The sequence below is a fragment of the Podarcis tiliguerta genome, assembly GCF_965153285.1.
Source record: "Podarcis tiliguerta genome assembly, chromosome: 2".
Taxonomy (NCBI): Eukaryota; Metazoa; Chordata; class Lepidosauria; order Squamata; family Lacertidae; genus Podarcis; species Podarcis tiliguerta.
Window position 1 is genome coordinate 19,773,789 of NC_139535.1, and position 23,354 is coordinate 19,797,142.

Genomic DNA, 23,354 nt, shown 5'->3' on the forward strand with positions numbered 1-23,354 from the left:
CAGCGTCACACGAGAGACGGCGAGAGCTACCAATCAGAGAGACGGGGGCGAGCAAACAGCCGCCCCCCCCTCGCTTCCAACATTATAGCCACCGACGCGACGGGATCGGGAACGGCCTTGGTTTGACGCATGCGCACTTGGATTCGCTTACCTGCTTCGCTAACCCCACTGGTGAAAGATGGCGTCCCGCGCGGGACCTCGAGCCGCTGGAACCGACGGCAGCGACTTCCGGCACCGGGAGCGCGTGGCACAGCACTACCAAATGAGGTGGGGTGCGGGGTGGGGCCAGCAAGCCGCGCGCCCAGCGGGGGAAACCAGGTTGCTTCCGCCGCCTCCGCAGCAGTGCACGTTGCCGGAGCTTCCCGCTGTCATCCCTCCTTAGTCATTCGCCATCGTGGGGTCCCCCCCCCCCCGTCCGCTTATCGGGCAGCGTCGTTGCGTTTTCGCCGCCGCCCTCTTGCTCAAAAGTGTGGGTGGGGGAAAGCTAAATGCATGTAACGTCGTTGTGCAGATCGCCCGGTAAATCACTATGCAGTAAGACGGGGTGAGGGTGGGTGGGGAGGAGATCATGTGTTGTGTGAAGAGGTTGATGGCTCCGCCACCTACTAATGATGTTTTGTTTTGTTATTCCTCTGCCTGTGCCTTTCACACAGCTGGAGATTCAGCTGGCCAGGCTTTTTCCATCACAGTATCTGCACTAGGAAAAGTTTTCCTCTACTGAATTTTGATTTCTTGTGCGGCTGCTAAAGGCACAGGAAATTTGTTCTTTTTTTAAAAAAAAGCTGGCAGCTGGATTGCAGCTCCACCTTCCTTGCAGAATATTAGAATTAAATTATCAGCAGCACCCCCCATAAAATATTTGATTCTCTGTTCTTTAAAATAGGATCACCCCAATCGCCACAGACCAGTACAGTCGGAATTCTTTTGCTCAATTGGTCGAGAGCAGCCTATGTTGGACTCCAAATCCTTTCGGCCTTTGTCATCACGGCCTGTGGTCACAGATGATGGGAGCTGTAGTCCAACAGCACTTAAGTCTCATGGTTGAGGATGTAGAGCAGCGTCCGTCAACTCGGGGTCCCTGAATGTTGCTGGACTACAGCTGTCGTTATCCCTAGTCAGCTCAGCCAGCAGTCAGGGACGATGGCAGTTGCATTGCAACAATGTCTGGGGATCTGAGATGAGAATAAGTGACACAAAAACGAAAACATTGGATGTTGTTGGACTACAACTCCCATCATCCCTGATCACTGGTCATGCTGGCTAGGCTTGATGGGAGTTGTAGTCCCACAACATCTGGGGACCCACAGGTTGAGAAACACTGGCTTAGAAGCTTATTTTGGCATTAAGCGGTACATACATTAATAAATAGCAATAATATTATAATTCTGCAGTCTGAGATGGTAGTGGTTAATATCCAGAAAATCAACTCCCTGCTTTGGGTTTGGGTTTGGTTGGGTTTTTCTTAGCTTATAGCCTATGTCATTCTGCCTAGTTCTTCACCAGTTTGTCTTGGTGTTGACTATCTCACCACCGTATTTGAAATTACCTTTTAGTGCTGGCTCTTGCTGATCCTTGCCGCCCCCTCCCTCCCTCTGCTTCCCACAGTGTGTCCCTCAAGTCCGAGATTAAAAAGTTGATCTACATGCAGATAGCGCTGTGGCTTCTGGTGGCAGCGCAGATGTGTGTCGCTCACTTCAAGCTGCTGCCCCACGACCAGGTGGCCATGCCTTACCAGTGGGAGTACCCGTACCTGCTCAGCATCGTCCCTTCGCTCTTCGGCCTCTTCTCCTTCCCGCGGAACAACATCAGCTACCTGGTCATCTCCATGATCAGCACAGGCCTTTTCTCAGTGGCGCCTCTCATCTATGGCAGCATGGAGATGTTCCCCATGGCGCAGCAGCTCTACCGCCACGGCAAGGCCTACCGCTTCATCTTTGGCTTCTCCGCCGTCTCCGTCATGTACTTGCTGGTGGTGGTCGCCGTGCAGGTTCACGGCTGGCAGCTGTATTACAGCAAGAAGCTGCTGGACTCCTGGTTTACAAGCACACAGGAGAAAAAGAAGAAATGAACAGGCGGCCAGGAGTTCACCTGCATGCAGCGATGTCTGGGGGCTTGGGGTGGGGGCTCAGGGGTGCCCTGCTCAAGCAGAGGCAGATGGCGCTATGTGGGATTCTCTGCCCTCCCCATCTTGCCAAGCTGATGGGAGATGGCAAGGGCTCCGTTTGAGCAGGGTGAAAGCCTCTGTGGGTGCCTTCCGACCCTCTGCTGGCAGCCACAGGGACTAGGAGCTGCAGACCTGGGCAACCCTCCTTTTGGGAGGGATTTATGGGAGAGGCATCTGGTGCCTTTCAGAAAGAGCTTACCTAGCTTGCTCAGACTGAGAGATGCAGGATGCTCCTGCTGCTTTGAATGCTGAATCGTGACCAGGCAGACTGACTCCATCTTCTTGAGTTGGTTAGATGTGAGTTGGGTAAGAGGATGTGAGTTCATGGTGAGGCTTGAGGTCCCATCACGTTTCACCCATCTTAAGAGTTCCCAATCAAGCCCTTTTGAGAGATTATGCTATGTGTACTTACCGTATTTTTCTGTGTATAACGACCCCTATTTTTTGGGACCGCAACAAAATAATTTTGGGAGAGGGGAATTGCTCAGAGTTCTTGCACTTTTTGTGGGGAGATTGCCCACAGTTGTTGAGCTTGGGGGGGGGGGCACCACCGCAAAACGCTCGACAGCCTACCCCACAATGCAAACCGCACACATCACTACAGACATCAATCGTCTACATACTACTACTACTACTAATAATAATAATTTATTATTTATACCCCGCCCATATGGCTGAGTTTCCCCAGCCACTCTGGGCAGCTACCAATCAAGTGTTAAAAACAGTACAGCGTTAAATATTAAAAACCTCCCTGAACAGGGCTGCCTTAAGATGTCTTCTGAATGTCAGGTAGTTGTTTATCTCTGACATCTGATGGGAGGGCACCACTACCGAGAAGGCCCTCTGTCTGGTTCCCTGTAGCCTCACTGCCCAAAGCCCAACTGCCCAATTGACGCAACCACAGCCTGCTGTCCCTTGCTCATTTAGTCATGTAGATGGGTTTCCATCTTTGCTCATAACCCCCCTTGCCTTTTCCTATAAATGCCTGGGTGCCCCAGAGACTGCTGTCGCCACCCCATTCCCAGCTAATGAGTTTCAGCACACACACACCCATGTACTTGGGTACCAAATAAAGAAAAATATTGCAGAACGTTGCACCTGGGTTTTGTATTTAATTAGCAGGGGGTGGGTGTGATGGTGGCAGCTGGCTCGAGCTGCTAGAGGTGAAACCACCCTCAATCATGCATTGTCCTGTCTTCAGGAGGCGCTGAGGGCCTCGTAGTGCCAGATAACAATGTGGTGTGCATGAGTGCTAAGACTGCCCACCAGTACCTCCAGTGTCCGTGAAAGGTCTCAGTAAATATCCCCTCAAAAATGTTTGTGCCTTCTGCTCAGTTCCTGTTCACATTGGAACATGCCCCATTAAGTTTGGACACATTTCATTGGATGTTGCAGTTGGACAGGCACCTTCCTATCCATAGTGGAAAGAAGCAAAGAGCTCTCTCTGAGCAAGCGTAGCAGTGGCGTAGATGTCATTTCCCCCTACTTATGTGAATGCCCTATGTGTGTCTATGTTGGATCTTTTTTCTGTTCTTTGAAAGGTGGCAGCCATTTTGTGTTGCTCCATTCCCCACAGCAGCCATCTTGTGATGGGTGCCCTTTCTCAAAATTCCAAGGATGCCCACTGGCCTAAGGAATGCCACTGTCAATAGGAAAGAAAGTGGAGATTTGTGTGGTGAGAATATGATCTGTCAGGGATCTCTTGCCTACATAGAAAGCTTCCTTGAGGTAGTCACAAGAGTTGTAGACATTTGCTCCCCTGTGCAAAAAGAAGCTGAGGAACAGAACAAGATTGGGTCAAAAAACAACTCTTAATACAGATCTACACCATACATTTAAATCATGTCCAAAGCACATGAGTTCCCACAAAGAATTCTGGGTACCGTAGTTTGCTAAGTGGGCTGAGGATAGTAGCTCTGTGAGGAGGAATTTGAGGCAGATCTCCCCATTCTAGGTCTGATACTCTAATCAAGCTTAACATGCTGATTCTCTAATAGCTACTTATAATTGCTCCCATACCACAATATTATTATTTTATTCTGATATATTTTAAGCATTAGGAAATTTGGACAAAATTTAATCATACTCTGGATCTTATTCTTGTTGAATGGTGGTTATTCTGATTTTCTGGTTACATGTGTCCTATTGTTCAGAAAATTGTGGTGCAGCCAACTCATTCAGCTGCAGAAGGTCAAGAAACCCGGTAAATTGGAGGGGGGGGGGAGAGAAGTTGCAATTTCATTATTCAAGATGGCAGATGAGCCAACTGCCACGCTCGCAGCTGCATTATTTCTTTTAAAGAATTGTGTAAGGTGACAAAACCGCCAGGTAAGCAGGTGGAGCAGCTGGGTAATGATCCAAGAATCTCGAGGTGCTATGCATCCTCAGCTAAAACCATGCACTGAGTGAGAACGTTTCTGACCACTCTGAAATGGAAGCAAGCCCTACTGCAGCACAAATAATAGAACATGTTATTAAGGGAGGACTGGGAGCCCATGAGAGCTACAACCAGGGCCATTTTCCCCCAGCTGGAACTTATTCAGTTCTGGCACCTTTCAGGTGGGTGCAGTTGCCATGACGAGAGAACAAGGGAGACATTCATGATGAGTTCCGGTACCTCTTTTTCTATAAAAATAGCACTGTGCAACAATTCTAAAAGGATTCCTCTGAAAAGACTGCAGAGTCTACAATAGGAATAGGCCTGAGGCACAACACCTCCATTGGGACCTTTACCAAAGTCACTGCGAATCTACTGCCTACGGTGGATACCCTAGAATAACATAAATAACACAAGTAATCTGAGACTGAGAGGTGTCCTTGAAGAAATGAGGAAAGCGGGATTTAATTACCACCTCGGTGACATGATTTAAAGAGGTTTCCCCAGACATTTCCGATACTAGCAACATCCCAGAGGCCTAATATTCTTCAGGTGTGCGCCGTAAAAAGAAATGTGGAACACCCAAGCAGTACCCAACACAGAATGAGAAGGAGCGAAAGTACTAACTTTCCAGGATCTTGGTGCAGGTACATTGCAGAAAAAAAAAAAGGACTTTAAGCAAGTTGCAGGAAAGTTACGCTCTGCAGGGGTGAGAGATGACTGGGAATTTTCCATTCCAGCTTGATAGCATCCCATGATTCCAAGGTGCTGACAGAAACCACACAGACAGATGCAAACAGCAGTTTGGTGGCTGTTTTAGAGGATGACACAGGCAGCTCCAAGGGCAGCGAAGAGGATAGGAGGCTGGCAGAAAACAACAGAAAAATAAAAAAAAAACAAAGGTCCTCAGGGACAGAGACACTCGAGATAACCAGTACCGTCCCCTTCCTAGAGCATGAAGTTCATAAAAGTTTTCTGAAGGAGGAATTTTATTAAGGGGGAGGGGATTTGAATTGTATTTGGAATATGCAAAAGAATAAGGGGAGATAGGAAATTCCAGATGTCCTGAGGGTGCAAATCTGGATACCCTCTCCCTGACACATGAAGCGGGCATAATGCTTGCATCTCTATTACCTAGGGAATTGCCCACTCACTGCAGCAAAGTAACAAACTACAGTGGTACCTTGGGTTACAAACGCTTCAGGTTACAGACTCTGCTAACCCGGAAGTAGAACCTCGGGTTAAGAACTTTACCTCAGGATGAGAACTGAAATTGCGCGGCGGTGGCAGCAGGAGGCCCCATTAGCTAAAGTGGTACCTCAGGTTAAGAATGGTTTCAGGTTAAGAACGGACCTCCGGAACCAATTAAGTTCCTAACCCAAGGTACCACTGTATGGCTATTTGGTGTCTCTGACCCATGTCTACAGATTTGCAAGTGTTTGCGGCACAGGCTTCAACAGGGGTCTGGCGCTTGAATCTCAATTCTGATTCATTCAGTGGAAATCCACAGTAGATAAAACCAAGGAGAGGGCTTCCCCCTCCACTGAATGATTCTTTTCTTAACTTCATTTTTCAGTGACTGAAAAGACTTATATAACAAGCAATCCCCATATATCCTCCCACCTCCAATAAAAATTCCATGCATATTCAATGGTAAACAATACATTTAAATATTGAGCTGGTTTGTAAAATATCTTAAGAGTTATCAGTGAAGTGTCTTCTAATCTCCGCCTTAACAGATTGTTCCACAGCGAGCCATGGGTAGGGAAGAGATAGCACTGTCCTTTCCAGTGTTATTAATAAACATCCACTATACTGTTCCAAAATCATCTCCAGCCTTTGTGGTTCTTAGTGAGCTAATATACTTTGTTAGTTTCTCCATAAGAGTTGTGTTCTGGGTCTGCCTTACCATGCCTCTAGAGCTAAGTTTGTAGCTAAGTTTGTTTCCAATATTGTACTAACAGGTACAGTGGTACCTCACAAGACAAATGCCTCGCAAGACGAAAAACTCGCAAGACGAAAGAGTTTTTCGTTTTTTGAGTTGCTTCGCAAGACGAATTTCCCTATGGGCTTGCTTCGCAAGACGAAAACGTCTTGCGCCTTTTTCTTAAAACCGTCAATGCATTCCTATGGGAAACCGTCAATGCACAGTGGTGCTTCGCAAGACGAAAAAATTCACAAGACGAAAAAACTCGCAGAACGAATTAATTTCGTCTTGCGAGGCACCACTGTATCTTGTTGCAGACATGAGAAAGATTAGTAGGTTCATTAAACAGTAAATTATTATCGGTATCTATAGACAGATTTAGTAAAGTTACAGGTTGGTAGCTGTGTTGGTCTGCCGTAGTCAAAACAAAATAAAACAAAACAAAATAAAATAAAATAAAAAAGTTCCTTCCAGTAGCACCTTAGAGACCAAGTAAGTTAGTAAGATTTAGTAAAGTTATCCTTGGATCAGCTTGTGCTATGTGTCCCCTAATAGAAAAAAAATGTATTCAAATACTTTTTCCCAAAATAATTGCAAAGGCTTGTTGCCTGTTTGTGTTATCAGTTTCACAGTGCAAATCCATTTCCCACATCGATTTTAATGAGATTGGATCCCCTCTCATCACATTGCAGATAATATTGTAGGCATCTGAGAGTAATTTTCTGATGGGTAAGTAGAATTTAAAATTGGTTCCAATAGGTTTTACTTTTCTAAGAAGAAGTGGAAAATGTTGCTTGAAAACAAGCTAAGGGGATTTTTCAACTAGTTTAACACACAGTTTTTTGTAGAGTCTGGGATGAAGGCAGAGGCATCTAATCGACAGTTACATGCTTTGATGTTTCTTAGACCAAATTACTTTTCCCCACCCACTCTTTTTAAAAGGTAGATTTTATCGCTTTTCTCCCCACACATGTCTTTTGTTTTTCTAGTTATATCTGTTCCTTGCTGCTTTTGCTGTACTCAAATGAAAGGTCGGCGGTTCGAATCCCCGCGGCGGGGTGCGCTCCCGCTGTTCGGTCCCAGCGCCTGCCAACCTAGCAGTTCGAAAGCACTCCCGGGTGCAAGTAGATAAATAGGGACCGCTTACTAGCGGGAAGGTAAACGGCGTTTCCGTGTGCGGCTCTGGCCAGAGCAGCTTCGTCACGCTGGCCACGTGACCTGGAAGTGTCTTCGGACAGCGCTGGCCCCCGGCCTCTTTGAGTGAGATGGGCGCACAACCCTAGAGTCTGTCAAGACTGGCCCGTACGGGCAGGGGTACCTTTACCTTTACCTTTACCTTTACCACTGTATAGCTGAACTCCGCTTATTGTGGTTTTGAACAGCCCCCAGGCGTTCTGGAAAGATTTGAGCCTCTTCTTTGCCTTCCAACCTCCTTTTGCCAATCCCCTCGCTTCTTTTGAAGATTCCTCATTCGAAGTCAAACGCAACTGTGTTTGGTTTTCTCCGCCATTTGCAGATCTAATATTTGCTGAATCTGATAGCGCTATGGTCACTGTTCCCAGTTGCATACATACGATTAAGTCCAGGGTTAGCAAACAAAGAAAGCGGTATGACTCATGCAAGTTGCAGAAAAATAAAGTAGTATTGCTAATGCAAATGAGAAAGTATTACTAAGACAAGATCTCATTGTGGCCGAGATTAAATCTCTGTGATAGCGTAATAACATAGAACCAGCATGTGGCATATTGAATCTCCAAGGACATCCTGTCATGGGAGGGGCATGTGTAAAAAAAAGCAGGTTATGAAGGCCAGAAAGAGCCTGGAGGTTTGGGTGTGTATGGAAAGGGGGTGGAAATGGGAGGAGAAATCTTGAGGAGGTCCGTGAGAAGAGTTATAAAAGGTGATGCGTGCTGTTAGATGATAGGCAAATAAAGCTGCTGTTGCCTTCATAAAACGAATCAAGGTCCTCTCTGAGAAACAACCCCATAATTCTGGCCTGAATCCATGGAAACAAGAGACACAACTAAACAGAACCTGGTAAAATGTTCTTTTATCTTTTCGATGTATGTTTTAAACATTATGTATGCTTTTATGATTGCGAATTGCTTTAGGACATGTTATATGGAGTAGTGGCAATTAACAAACGCTCATAGTAATTACCAGTGCCTTTTTTCGGGGGGTGGGATGACGCAGGGGGACGCATAGCCCTAAACATGTTGTGAATCTAAGTTTGGCCTCATTGAGGGGCAGTATTTCAATATGAGTAGGAAAATGAGAGTACCCCTAAACATTTAGAAAAAAAGCACTGATGATGATATCCCTATTTGAAAAGCACTCTTTGATATACAGTGGTAGCTCAGGTTACATACGCTTCAGGTTACAGACTCCGCTAACCCAGAAATAGTGCTTCAGGTTAAGAACTTTGCTTCAGGATGAGAACAGAAATCGTGCTCCGGCGGCGCGGCGGCAGCAGGAGGCCCCATTAGCTAAAGTGGTGCTTCAGGTTAAGAACAGTTTCAGGTTAAGTACGGGCCTCCGGAACGAATTAAGTACTTAACCCGAGGTACCACTGTACGTGATAGTCCCGTGTAGGGAACCGCCAGCCAGGAGCGTTAATTTGAAATTCACCTGCCCACAGAGAATTTTAAATCAATATGCAGAGAGGCAAGGAAAGGTATGAACATCTGTTAGGGCAATGCTTCCCAGTTCCCAGGAACTGCTTGATTATTTCACATCCAGGAGGAGATGCCTCATTAAAAAAAGGAAAGCGTAAAATGGTTTGAATCTTCACCTCAGAGGGTGTGCATGGACTCTCAGTCAAATACAAGTTGAGCAACCAATATGAAACTTGCAGCCAAGATGGTTAACACGTTGGTTTTATGAATCCTCTTCCTCCTCTGTCTTCTCTCTCTCTCTCATAGAGGCATATTTCCACATCAATTTGCATAGAAATTAAAACCGACATATATACAGTTCATCAGGTTGTGCTGGAGGCGGGTGAAGCTGCCTCAAATTATTATTATTTTAAATAACTTTATTAATTAAAAAGGACATATAGTGGTACCTCTGGTTAAGTACTTAATTCATTCCCGAGGTACGTTCTTAACCTGAAGCACCACTTTAGCTAATGGGGCCTCCTGCTGCCGCTGCGCTGCTGGAGCACGATTTCTGTTCTCATCCTGAAGCAAAGTTCTTAACCTGAAGCACTATTTCTGGGTTAACAGAGTCTGTAACCTGAAGCGTATGTAACCCGAGGTACCACTGTACACGCAATAACTCAACTTGAAACCTACCAACCAGACAGCTTTCAAAGATCAACTCACACCCCTGTATTTTAGTCCAATAAATCTTTGCACATGTTGCCATGGATTTCAGTGGAACGCGCTTACTGTCTCATGTATTCCAGAAGCGGTTGCCATGTGTTATAAAAAAGTGAGGATTTCCTTTCCCTTTGGCACGTCCCTCAAATCAGGCCCATGCAGAGCTTGTCTGAGGCCCAAGGCAGAAGTCTTGTCCCTAAGATGTGCCACAGCCCTGCCGATCCCTAATCTGATCTGACAGTACATACTAGTACGCAGTAATGCAGATCCAGATTTTATTATCCAGATTATTATGTATGCAGTGCATACAGACAGCATGGCCGATTTGCCCAATAAGACCCTGGTTGGCTGGGAGGAATGGGGCATCCTTGGCATGGCAGCCTGGTGGAGACCCCTAGCCAATTTAGCCCTCTGAGTGTACCCTGCTGCCCCCTGCCCTGCATGGGCCTGTCTCGAATTATTTTTATGTTGCGTAGTTTGCTGGGTAAAGGTAAAGGGAACCCTGACCATTAGGTCCAGTCATAGCCGACTCTGGAGTTGCGCCGCTCACCTCGCTTTATTGGCCGAGGGAGCCGGTGTACAGCTTCCGGGTCATGTGGCCAGCATGACTAAGCCGCTTCTGGCAAACCAGAGCAGCGCACGGAAACGCCGTTTACCTTCCCTCCGGAGTGGTATCTATTTATCTACTTGCACTTTGACGTGCTTTCGAACTGCTAGGTGGGCAGGAGCAGGAACCAAACAACGGGAGCTCTCCCCGTCGTGGGGATTCGACCCGCCGACCTTCTGATCGGCAAGTCCTAGGCTCTGTGGTTTAACCCACAGCGCCACCCGCGTCCCTTCGTTTGCTGGGTAGCCTCGGACAAAAGACTGCCTTGGCTTAGCCTTCTTCCTTGTCTGTTGCGGGAGATAAAAGCTAAGGATTGTGAAGCTCTTTGAAGATGTAAAAGCATTCTGGAAAAGGCGGCATGTTGTATGCTGAATTATTTTACGCTGGGACAGGACGGGCGGACTGTAGATCAGCTGTAGAGCAAATGCTTTGGATGCAGAAAGTCCCAGGCTGAGATCTCAAGCTAAAAGGATCAGGCGGATCAGGAGAGCTGTTGCCAGCCAAAGTAGACAATATTGAGCGAGATGGATAAAATAGTCCAACCTGGTACAAAAGCAGTTTTCTATGTAGTACTTAAACTTTGGGGGGGGGAAGGGTGTTAGAATAAAAATGATCACATATATTTTCAAATATGCAAGGAGTGCCTGGAAACATTTTTGCTGGGACATTGCTGCAACTCCCAGCGAAGTGTGGTGGCTGCACTGCTTTTATGCGGCAGCCGCTACAAACATTGCTATGGTGTGCACAAAGAGGGAGCCCTTAGCAGATTTATTTACTTTACAGATTGCAAATTAAAGGTAAAGGGACCCCTGACTGTTAGGTCTCGCTTTATTGGCCGAGGGAGCCGGTGTACAGCTTCCGGGTCATGTGGCCAGCATGACTAAGCCGCTTCTGGCGAACCAGAGCAGCGCACGGAAACACCGTTTACCTTCCCACCGGAGAGGTACCTATTTATCTACTCGCACTGGTGTGCTTTCGAACTGCTAGGTTGGCAGAAGCTGGGACCGAGCAACGGGAGCTCACTCCATCATGGGGATTCAAACCGCCGACCTTCTGAACGGATTAGGTAGTGCTAATACAGCCACACAACATATAGGGCTTTTTAAAAAGCAGGAACTCACCATAACTCGGTTCTGGCACCTCTCAGGTGGGCACTGTTGCCATTACAGTGGAGCCTCGTGTTCTGTACCATCCTCCTTGCGAACGCTGCGGGTTACGAGCTCCGCTAACCTGGAAGTAGATGCCCCTTATTGCGACCTTTGCCCTGGGATGAGAGTGGAAGTTGTGCGTAGCTGCAGCAGGAGGCGCCATTAGCCAGCGGTTTGGGGTTACAAATGGACCTCCAAAACGGATTAAGTTTGTAACTGGAGGTACCACTGTACAGTTATACCTTGAATCTTGAACACCTTGGAGCTCGAGTGCCTTGGCTCCCAAACAAATTGGCTCTCGATCAATTGAAACCCGGAAGTGAGTGTTCTGGTTTTCGAATGATTTTCAGAAGCCGAACGTCCGACGGGGCTTCCATGGCTTCTGACTGGTGGCAGGAGCTTCCTGCAGCCAATCAGAAGCCACACTTTGGTTTCTGAACGTTTTGGAAGTCGAACGGATTTCCGGAACAGATTCCATTCGACTTCCAAGGTACAACTGTATAAGATAACAAGAGAGGTGTTTATGGTGAGTTCCGGCAGTGGCACCTCTTTTTCTAGAAAAATAGCGCTGCCAACATGTTATACATAAATGCAATTTTAACCACATGGCCTATCTTCTGCTGGAAAAGCTGCTGAGGACTGGCTGAGTGAGAACAAGAGAGGAAGCCTTTCCCCACTGCAATTTTTGGCCAGTGGCTTATCCAGTGATGTGTTTGGCACTGCAAACAAGCATTTGAAACCCTGCGGGGAAGAGAGCACATTCCCGCCATCTATTTAAAAGCACATCTGAAGCACAAAGAATTCTGGGAGCTGTAGTTTGTTAAGAGTGCTGGGAATGGAAGCACTGTAGGGGGTAAAACTATAGTTCCCAGTGTTATGTACTGAAGTTCTCACCCTGGGCCAGCAGGGGGATACTGTAGATAGTTTTCACTCAGGTCCACATATGCAAATAAGGGATTGAAAGTGACGTTCAGTGATTGGATAGTTACAGAAAGTGGCTACTGTTGTGTTGTAGTGGAGCTCTATATAAACAGGCTGGCTGAACCCTCCAGTTCAGTTCTGTTCTGGCCTGTGAATAAACTAGAGCTGTTTGAAGAATCGCTGTGTCGTCTGATATGTTCACCCACAACTTAACACCCAGGATTCTTTGAGGGAAGGCATATGCTTAAAATGTGCTGCAGATGACCGGTGGGGATGTGGCCTTTTCAGAAGAGGATTGGGAGGAAGCAAGTTGGTGGGGAAGGGGTGAAGCACTCTGCCTCTTGTCGCTGCGTTCAGAATAGCTTTTCTAGGAGGGAAAAGGATCACTGCGCTACCATTTCATAAATTTTAGTGGTCATCAGAAGCTGAACTATTTCAAACCAAGAAATTAATGGTTCAAATATGCCTTTGCCACCAACAGTGAGGCACTCAAGCGTACGCAATAATGGCACCACATGTTTGAAATACAGTGGTACCTCAGGCTAAGTACTTAATTCATTCCAGAGGTCCATTCTTAACCTGAAACTGTTCTTAACCTAAAGCATCACTTTAGCTAATGGGGCCACCCGCTGCCGCCGCGCCGCCGGAGCACAATTTCTGTTCTCATCCTGAAGCAAAGATCTTAACCTGAAGCACTATTTCTGGGTTAGCGGAGTCTGTAACCTGAAGCGTATGTAACCTGAGGTACCACTGTAGTACAGAACAATTCCGAAGCCATTTTGACTTCCAGCCACCTCAAAAATTCTCTGCAGTGAAAACCTCACCATTGCCTCTTTGCTCACAAATCCTATCTTAAGGGCGTATTGTGTATGAACAGGGTGCGCCTGTGACCTGGATTCAAGAACTAAGTATTTAGCGTCTCAAAAGAAATGGCCAGGCTGCCTAGGTAAAGCAATCAAGTGACCATTATCAGTATCTTGCCAGACAGGATTTCTGCTGTAGCCCGCCCCCTTCTGTGATGTATGTATGATGTTTTGGGGGGTGGTCTTTGGCTACAGGGTGGGCAACTTTAAAAGTCTATATAAGGACTTGTGCACCATTGTTCTGGGTCCCTCCTGCCTCCTGCGTGTGGTTGTGAGCTCCCTGTTGCAACAGGCTTACTAACTGCCTTGTTTCTCAATATTCTCTGGTTGGCCTCTGTTATTTTCTCCTACCTATAGAGAACCTACTATATGGGCTCTATATGGGCTCTTAGATCCCCCATAAGGGAAAGGGAGCAGTATTTTTATTATAACATTGTAGGGCCATAGCAAACCCCCCAAAGGCCTTTCTTAGAAAGGAGAGGTCCGTCAGGAGAACAAGGCTGGCATTGATGAAGCAGGCTCAAATGTTTATTATTGAAGGTTGTAAAGAGATAAGCAAACTCAGGAATGCACATGGCCGTGGTGATGTGGGAGATGGCAGGGATGAGAGAGATGGCAGGAAGGAGGGAAACCAAGACCTTACATGGTAATAGGACCTTACTATAACTTTCGATTTCCCAGAAATCAGGTGGTTTACAAGAAATCAGGTGGTATCGTATTCTGCAAATGTATAAAAAGCTGGCTTGCTCAGAATTCGGGGGCAGACATCAGGCAAACACGTGTCTGTACCATTTTGTCGGGACGCGGGTGGCGCTGTGGGTAAAAGCCTCAGCGCCTAGGGCTTGCCGATCGAAAGGTCGGTGGTTCGAATCCCCGCGGTGGGGTGTGCTCCCGTTGTTCGGTCCCAGCGCCTGCCAACCTAGCAGTTCGAAAGCACTCCCGGGTGCAAGTAGATAAATAGGGACCGCTTACTAGCGGGAAGGTAAACGGCGTTTCCGTGTGCGGCTCTGGTTCGCCAGAGCAGCGATGTCACGCTGGCCACGTGACCTGGAAGTGTCTCCGGACAGCGCTGGCCCCCGGCCTCTTGAGTGAGATGGGTGCACAACCCTAGAGTCTGTCAAGACTGGCCCGTACGGGCAGGGGTACCTTTACCTTTACCTTACCATTTTGTCATGACAAAGGGATTTTTCCTGCTGTCATTTTTACTCTTTCAGGCATCACTATTGCTCCAAGGATCTCATCAGATAAGGAGATCATATATCATGTCCTTCAACATGGCACCTCTATTTGTTGTTGTTAAAAAGCACTTATCGTAAACAACTTCATGGTGAGTTCTGGCAGCTATTTTTCTAGAAAAAAGCATGGGCCACCATCCTTTAATTTCAGCCCCTAATATGGGATTAACAGCATAGAATCATAGAATCATAGAATCATAGAATCATAGAGTTGGAAGAGACCACAAGGGTCATCGAGTCCAACCCCCTGCCAAGCAGGAAACACCATCAGAGCACTCCTGACATATGGTTGTCAAGCCTCTGCTTAAAGACTTCCAAAGAAGGAGACTCCACCACACTCCTTGGCAGCAAATTCCACTGTCGAACAGCTCTTACTGTCAGGAAGTTCTTCCTAATGTTTAGGTGGAATCTTCTTTCTTGTAGTTTGTATCCATTGCTCCGTGTCCGCTTCTCTGGAGCAGCAGAAAACAACCTTTCTCCCTCCTCTATGTGACATCCTTTTATATATTTGAACATGGCTATCATATCTAATAATAATAACATTATTAGTAGTACAGTACTTGTAATACTTAAGGGACGCGGGTGGCGCTGTGGGTTAAACCACAGAGCCTAGGGCTTGCTGATCAGAAGGTCGGCGGTTCGAATCCCTGCAACGGGGTGAGCTCCCGTTGCTCAGTCCCTGCTCCTGCCAACCTAGCGGTTCGAAAGCACATCAAAGTGCAAGTAGATAAATAGGTACCGCTCTGGCGGGAAGGTAAACGGCATTTCCGTGCGCTGCTCTGGTTCGCCAGAAGCGGCTTAGTCATGCTGGCCACATGACCCAGAAGATGTACACCGGCTCCCTCGGCCAGTAAAGCGAGATGAGCGCCGCAACCCCAGAGTCGGTCACAACTGGACCTAATGGTCAGGGGTCCCTTTACCTTTACCTTACTTGTAATACTACTACTACTAATAATAATAATAATGGTTTTGGTAAATATGATTAAGATAATCCATGCAATCACTTTGAACATGCCAAAGTGTTATATTATGCATTTAATCAGTAGAAAAATAATAATTGGTTGCATGCATGAATCCAAGCGTGGTAGGAATACATAGTTTAGTGATTTCCGTGTTGAAATAATCATGCAGCCACATAGATTCTGTTCTTCTCTAGACTTCTAGAGGTTTTCAGGATCACTGGGGAAACTCAAGAGCTTTAATTCAGACATCACACAATTAAATTCCTATTAGTCGGCCAATTATATTTCAGTTTGTTTTTCTCTGCTTAATTTCCATCACTTCCCCTTCACTCCTCTTTAATTATCTCTGTGTTTGTTTTTTAAAATGATGAATAAGGAAGTGAAGGTTTAATTGGTTTGACCATGTTTGTCCTTTTTTGTCAATAATTAACCTCCTCTGCAGAAAGGCCTCTTTGACTGCAAATGCGCTAGTATATTTAAAGCAGACACGTATTCCTAAATCTTGGGAAACTGTAGTTTGTTAAGGGTGCTGATAACTGTAGCTCTGCCTGGATTAAACTACAGTTCTAATCGGAGTATTGTGCTTTAAATGTATGGTTTGTATGCATAGTCTGTTTGTTTTGCTGTGGTCAAATGCTGCAATCTTTTTACTACAGAGTAAACCACTGAACAAAAAACTTTCAGATGGAAATGACCTTTCTTTCTTTCTTTCTTTCTTTCTTTCTTTCTTTCTTTCTTTCTTTCCAACCTGTCCTTCACCGCTAGGTCCCTGGGCTGGTTACAGCAATTTAAAAATACAATTTTAAAATGAGTTTAAAACAAATTAGCGGGGGCGGGTTCCTAAAATATAAATATTCTGTTTTTGTAGCCTCAGTTTCTCACGCAAGTGACCAACAATTCTGGTCAGGCCAACTCAAATTCTGCTTAAATTCTGGGAACACAGACCAAGTTCTCAAGGTGGGCTTATTAGTGAAGGGGTACAGTTAGGGTTACCCCAGAAAGCCCTAAAAACTGTTTGTGAATTCCCCACCCCCCCAGCCAGGCCTCGGCGTACGCATTTTAAAAACTGCAATTTCCTCTAAGACAAAAAGCACAAGCTAAGCAGTCCTCTTTGTAACAAACCTAGAGCTGAGAACAGGAAACCTTTCGGTTCCCAGATCTAAGCAACCTTGTCCTGGTACATTGATTTGCAACATACTTCCGGGAACAGAGCCAGGGAACGGAAAAGCAACATTCTATGTATGAATCTGTGAAGGGGGAGAGGGAAAAAGGGGTTTGAAAAAAGGATAAAACCTGCTTGTAAAATGTTTTCGGTGCGGCCTGTCTTTTGTGAACTGAATCACACAGGTGCCTCTGCCCTTCCGGATGGCAGAATAAAACGCTCTTTCTCTGGATTAACCCCTTGGTGTCGTTTGGCTCCTTTTGTCTCTGCTCGGGTGCAACAATTATTCCTACCCGTGGATTAAAAAGGCTACATATTTCTGGTGCGTTGGCCGGGAATAAGCACGTTCCCCGAGATCGAGGGACAAAGAGGTCCAGGGCGTCACTGCAAGGCGAGCAGCTCAGGATCCTGGGTCAACAGTTCCAGCGCGCATCCTGCCAACTTCGTGGGAGGGACTGGCCACCCGTTCCTGAGTGGACACGCGACAAGTGACGGAGAGAAAGAGCAACGGCCGTGCAGAAAGAAGGTACCTCGAGAAACAAGGTAAGCTCCACAGGGATAGGTGGGAACAATAAGAGAGTCTGATCAACTCCGCCAGCAGGGTAGAAGAAGTGCCACTGGTTTTGGTATTGCCCAGAAAAGCAGCAAAAAGGGTGCTGCAGGGCGCCGGTCGAAGTCTAAGCGCTGCCGGTTATGGTTGGTTTTGTGCCCAGAAGAAGCAGTAGAGTGCTCTTGGGCCCCGGTCGAAGTCTAAGCGCTGCCGGTTATGGTTCTTTTTGTGTCCAAAAGAAGCAGTAGAGTGCTCTTGGGCCCCGGTCGAAGTCTAAGCGCTGCCGGTTATGGTTCTTTTTGTGTCCAAAAGAAGCAGTAGAGTGCTCTTGGGCCCCGGTCGAAGTCTAAGCGCTGCCGGTTGTGGTTATTTTTTGGGAGGGGAAAGGGATTGGGGGAGGTGCATGGGTTTTTGTTTTTTTCTGAATGTGCGTGTGGGGACACTCCAGTGAATGTTTTGAGTGTGTGAGACGTTGAAAGCAACGTCCGGCCTGTGACTGAGTGAGAGAAAATAACGTTAGGAGGGCTGAGTGTCCCAGTGTCCCAGTGTCCCCAGGATCCCAGAGTCATGGGAAATAAAAGCAGTAAAACAATTCTTGAGACACCACTGCAGAGCTTTCTGGAAAACTGGAAAAGTGCCATGAAAGCAGAAGAGTGGGGATGTAAACTCAAAAAAAGCAGACTCCAACATTTATGTGAAGTTGACTGGCCTTCGTATTTACCAGAATGGCCTCCTGGAGGATCCTTTGATCCAAACTTGGTCAACATTTTATGGAGTAACATTTTCAAGGTCCACACAGATCAGATTCCCTATATTTCTATCTGGAAAGCCAATGTGGATCAAAATCCCTCATGGCTTCGGAAAAATAGAATTGTGACTGCCCAAGTCAAACTGTGTTCAGTACAATTACAAGTTAAAAAGCCGCCAGTTTTGCCAGTCCTGGAAGAGGAGATAATTACCCCACCACCACCATATGCAGCAACTGCGCCAAGGCAACCAAATAGGGCTGCTTCTCCGCCCAATGCCCAGACTGAGGACCCAAATGAGAAGATTCCCCCCTTTGCCCCTCCCCAACCCCCTTTTGATGCAAGCAAGGAAGGTGAAGAGGAAGGTGATGATGATTGTGATAATGATGACTTCAGAAGAACTCTAGATAAAGAGATAAGATGGACTAGTAAGCAGTCTGACAGAGTGTTCCAGTATGTAGAACCGTTTAAAAGAGTGAGCTGGATGTGGCTTCTTGGTTCTAGAAGCAGCACAATGCAAGGATGTGAATTGACAGAAAGAAACAGAGCAGAAGGCTTTGAGAGTCGCATAGGACAGAACTGTTAAAAAAAATAGACAATTAAACCCAAGGGATTGAAAAACCCTAGGATTACAATACTGACCATTGAGGAAATCCGCAAGATACATGCCCTCAGGGCAGCGGACAATACTGATGTTGCAATTGGGGTAGCTAAAACTCCACTTTGATGGCCCACCCACTGACTGTACGACCCCCTGTGGACCCCCTGGTACAGGACCACAGACCTCCAAGCACTTTAAATCAGAATCCTTCTTTCGAAGAGGACCCAGCCAAAATAATTAGGGGTTTGTCTTCAAGCAGCCAGCAGCCAAAAACGCAATCCTGGAGGGTGTCCACGGGAGGGACAGAAGACGCCTAGGGAAGAAACCAGTGCACCATCTGCAGGCAAGAGGGTCATTGGGAAATGGAATGCCCATAGGCCCCACGCCCGACACACCCCACCCCCACAGGCTGGGAACAATAAGATTTCTCAAAAATGATTTCTTCTCATCTCTATTCTTGCTAAAAGACTGTTGCAGCTAGAAGCGAGTGAACTAACTGTTTCTCATTCATGCAAGTAACAGGACATCAGCTTTTTTTTTTTTTCTCCTTGCGCCAGGCGCTTGGAGGTAGCTTCAGAGCGTTATCTCTTGGCTGCTATCCCAAGAGGAAAATGCTGCATTCTCACCAACCAGCTACCCTGAACCCCACACTGTCTGGATTTATGGTTCAGCCACAAAAAACCCAGAAGGCCAAGGGTTACCCACCCCCCTTGCCCCAAAGTACTAACCTGGAAAGTGACTTTCTTTAAAAAGCAAGTGAATGCTTTCTGTGAACTTTGTCAAGATTTTCTTTTTAAGGTGCAATTTTATTCTGAAAAACAAGCTGCAGCATAACATAGGAATTTTGAAACTTTGATACTTTGCCAGAAGCAAGGGAACACATTGGACACTAGCAAACTTGGCAGATGAAAACTGAAATTTGCAACATGCCTTACAGGCCATGAGAGCTCTGAAACTTAGAGCACAAGAACGAGACTTTTAAAAAATCTCAGCTGGCAAAACTAAACCCAAGGAACAGAACTGTTAACCCCTTGCGAAGTTTCCTGCCAAGCATACCCTTTTGAATTAATGTTTGCTAGGCCTATACCTTAGGTGCAAATGCTATCTGTCAATGTACAGTCGTTCTGCCGTGTGTTTCTTTTTCTCTTCTCTTGACAGGTAAACCGGCCAGAGGCTGTCCTGTTTCTCTACAGCTGTTAAAGTCACCAGCATCTGTGACACCTGATCTGCACTGGCCCCTTCGACTCACCATTTCCAGACGTGCTCCAGCCTGCGCTCCAGCTCCTGCAACCAGCGTGGATTGAAAGGGGACATTTCTTTTCTTTCCTTTTGCATAACTGAACTTTATTGAAGGTACCTGGGCCTGGTTTGCTTTACGCCACCCCTGCAGAGGAGGGTGTCTAGTGAGTCTTTTCTTTCAGCGTAATTACACCCCAGCCCACTCTCTAGCACTTACCTAAGCCCCTCCACTTGCATACAATGGCTCAAATACGACTATGGGTCCCCGTGCTGGTATTTCTGCTGCCTTTGACCTTTGATATGCCAATACCACTCACAGTGACCAGACAACTGCTGCAATCGTGGGGGGCCCACCACACATATAATAAATGGATTCAGGTTGCTGAGATGGTTGCCTTCTCTGCAAATCGGACCAATTGTGCCGTTTGCACTCTGGCCCCTGTAGATGCTCTGGGAGGAATGCCACTCCTCCCTGTGCCTTGGAATGAATCCTTGGTTACAACTCCACTTGTTGCCTTCCAGCCTCTGGGCAACCATTCTTCTTTATGGAATCATTCCATCCCTTTCCAGGTTCACAGGATCACTGGCTGCCTTTGTGTCAACAAATCAAATGACGCCAGTGACGCTCAGACCTATGTGGGCACTTCCCACTGTGATCGTACCTTCCCAGCCCCAACTAACATGCCTGAGTCCAAGACAGGAACTTTTTCTGGTTCCAAATTGACTGCATGCCTGGCCCGCTTGCTGACAGGCACCATATCTGCCCATGGTCAGGGCGTTTACTGGGTGTGTGGCAGAAAGGCCTATCATGCCCTCCCAAGAGGATGGTATGGGGTCTGTTTTCCAGCCTACTTAATACCCCCCATGTGGATTCCTGACCAGATACCCTCTGCACCCCCTAGAAGGAGGCGTTCGGCTGACCTGGCAACACTTGCAGGTGGCAGCTCCCAGGATTGGGGCCAAAATCAGTGGCCTCCGGAAAGGATACTGGCCCATTATGCGCCAGCCTCTTGGAATCGGGGAGAGAAAATCTCTGGGGCAAGGGGGCCAATCTATAACTTGAACCGCATAATCAGACTCCAGGCAGTGGTAGAGATTGTTGCTAACACAACAGCCACGGCCCTTAGGCTAATTGCCACGCAATTGGATGAGACACGCAATGCGTTTCTCTCAGTCCGATTAGCGTTGGACTTTCTCCTGGCGCAACATGGCGGCTTTTGTGCAGCATTAAATCTCACCAGTGGGGCCTGTTGCTTTAACATCTCTGATCATGGTGAGGCCATTCGCAATTTGGCAGCAGGACTTGAAACAGTGGCCCATATTCCTACCCAAACTTGGGAGGGATGGGACATGTCATGGCTTGACTGGTTGCCAAAACTAGGATGGGTAAAAGGCCTGTTTTTGCTGCTGCTTGGCCCACTTTTCATTTTGCTAATTTTTTGCTTTTCTGTACCTTGCTTGCTGCAATGCTTGCATACAATGACACGCAATATGATTTCTCGCATGCTTCGCCCCCAGATTATAGCTCTGACCCGAGAATATCAGCCTGTGTCTTCCTGGGACGAGCCTTTTTGAGAAAAAGGCTGTCCAAAATTGAGAGGTATGGAATGAAGGGGTACAGTTAGGGTTACCCCAGAAAGCCCTAAAAACTGTTTGTGAATTCCCCACCCCCCCAGCCAGGCCTCGGCGTACGCATTTTAAAAACTGCAATTTCCTCTAAGACAAAAAGCACAAGCTAAGCAGTCCTCTTTGTAACAAACCTAGAGCTGAGAACAGGAAACCTTTCGGTTCCCAGATCTAAGCAACCTTGTCCTGGTACATTGATTTGCAACATACTTCCGGGAACAGAGCCAGGGAACGGAAAAGCAACATTCTATGTATGAATCTGTGAAGGGGGAGAGGGAAAAAGGGGTTTGAAAAAAGGATAAAACCTGCTTGTAAAATGTTTTCGGTGCGGCCTGTCTTTTGTGAACTGAATCACACAGGTGCCTCTGCCCTTCCGGATGGCAGAATAAAACGCTCTTTCTCTGGATTAACCCCTTGGTGTCGTTTGGCTCCTTTTGTCTCTGCTCGGGTGCAACAATTATTCCTACCCGTGGATTAAAAAGGCTACATTAGTAAGTTCAGTCTGATTGTTTTATATACATCTGACTATAGGCTAAGATGGCTGCCAGTAAAGGCAGGCACAGAGAAATAATAGTACATGCCTACATCATGGCTTCATCATGGCTTCCATGTCTAGGCAGGCCTGAACCCAGGACGTTTTCATTTTAGAAATGAAGCGCTACTCAGGTTAATAGGGGAAAGATACTCTCCAGAAGAACACATGATTATACTTAATTACATACTGCCTACAGTCACTATGGAGACTCAGGAGCTGCTCCTTAGTGTGATGCTTTTTAAGCTTCCTTTCATTATGAAACTTGAACATTATTATATAAATTACTGTGCTAAATAAACATTATTATATAAATTACTGTGCTAAATATAATTGTGGCTCCATGTGTTCCTGGACTGCAAATCAACCCTTCTCCTTATTCCGATAAGTTTAATGCCAGCTCCCCACTCATTGTAAATAAACTGGGAAGGAGGGGAAATGTTTATCAGGATAATGACAAGGGGTTTGAAGGGTTAAAAAAAAGTCCTATACTGTGATCTTCATCCTGATTGCCCCACCAGCAGCTGCTATTTAAAGTTTTAAAAAGAATCATGCAGACCAAACCATGTGAAATGTGTGCCTTTATCCTTATCAGTCAATGTATCTTGACATTAAGTTAGACTGCAGTCCTATGTATACTTATCTGAAAGTGTGCCCCACTGGAAACAGTGGCCCTTACTTCTGAGTAAGTGTACACAGGGCCAGGTTTTGCATATGCGTATGGACTTAAGGAGGGACTCGGGTGGCGCTGTGGGTTAAACCACAGAGCCTAGGACTTGCCGATCAGAAGATTGGCGGTTCGAATCCCTGCGACGGGGTGAGCTCCCATTGCTCGGTCCCTGCTCCTGCCAACCTAGCAGTTCAAAAGCATGCAAAAAAGTGCAAGTAGATAAATAGGTACCACTCCGGCGGGAAGGTAAACGGCATTTCCGTGCTGGCCACATGACCAGGAAAAACTGCGGACAAACACCGGCTCCCTCAGCCTGTACAGCGAGATGAGCACCGCAACCCCAGAGTCATCTGCGACTGGACTTAACTGTCAAGGGTCCTTTACCTTTACCTTTATGGACTTCAGGGTAGGGCTTTTTTTTCAAGCTGGAACTTGCAGAAATTCAGTTCTGGCACATCTCAGGTGGGCGCCTTTGCCATTCTAAGAGAACAAAGGAGGCGTTCATGGTGAGTTCCGGCACCTCCTTTTCTGGAAAAACAGCACCGCTTCTGGGTATTGAAACAATGGATTCATTTATAATTACTCTAATGAGATCAGGGGCGAAGGTGTCTGTGACATGAGAAAATGGCTCCTGGAACAGAGACCAAGGGTTCAAACCACAACATGAAGAGTTGGTTCTATATTATCAGAGGCGTACGTAGGGT

General features: G+C 46.6%; 2 protein-coding genes across 3 annotated transcripts in view; both read left to right on the top strand.

The window, feature by feature from the left end:
- Nucleotides 1-106: 106 nt before the first annotated feature.
- Nucleotides 107-3,258, top strand: JAGN1 (jagunal homolog 1). The gene is made up of 2 exons (XM_083426806.1): nucleotides 107-267; nucleotides 1,606-3,258. Exons 1-2 carry the CDS (start codon nucleotides 179-181, stop codon nucleotides 2,066-2,068), a joined length of 552 nt encoding a protein of 183 aa, XP_083282932.1. The 5' UTR covers nucleotides 107-178; the 3' UTR covers nucleotides 2,069-3,258.
- A 5,061-nt stretch (nucleotides 3,259-8,319) lies between these two features.
- IL17RE (interleukin 17 receptor E) overlaps nucleotides 8,320-23,354 on the top strand; it is a 59,272-nt gene continuing 44,237 nt past the window's right edge. For both annotated transcript variants that reach the window (XM_083425220.1, XM_083425221.1), the window contains exon 1: nucleotides 8,320-8,505. The gene's annotated coding sequence lies outside the window, so the exon portion shown is untranslated. The remainder of the gene's footprint in view (nucleotides 8,506-23,354) is intronic.

What these genes read in the sequence shown, in the direction of transcription:
- JAGN1 (XM_083426806.1), top strand. Translation starts at nt 179, where the DNA reads ATGGCGTCCCGCGCGGGACCTCGAGCCGCTGGAACCGACGGCAGCGAC. An exon ending in GCACAGCACTACCAAATGAG is followed by an intron (nt 268 to 1,605) that starts GTGGGGTGCGGG and finishes TGCTTCCCACAG; the next exon opens with TGTGTCCCTCAAGTCCGAGA.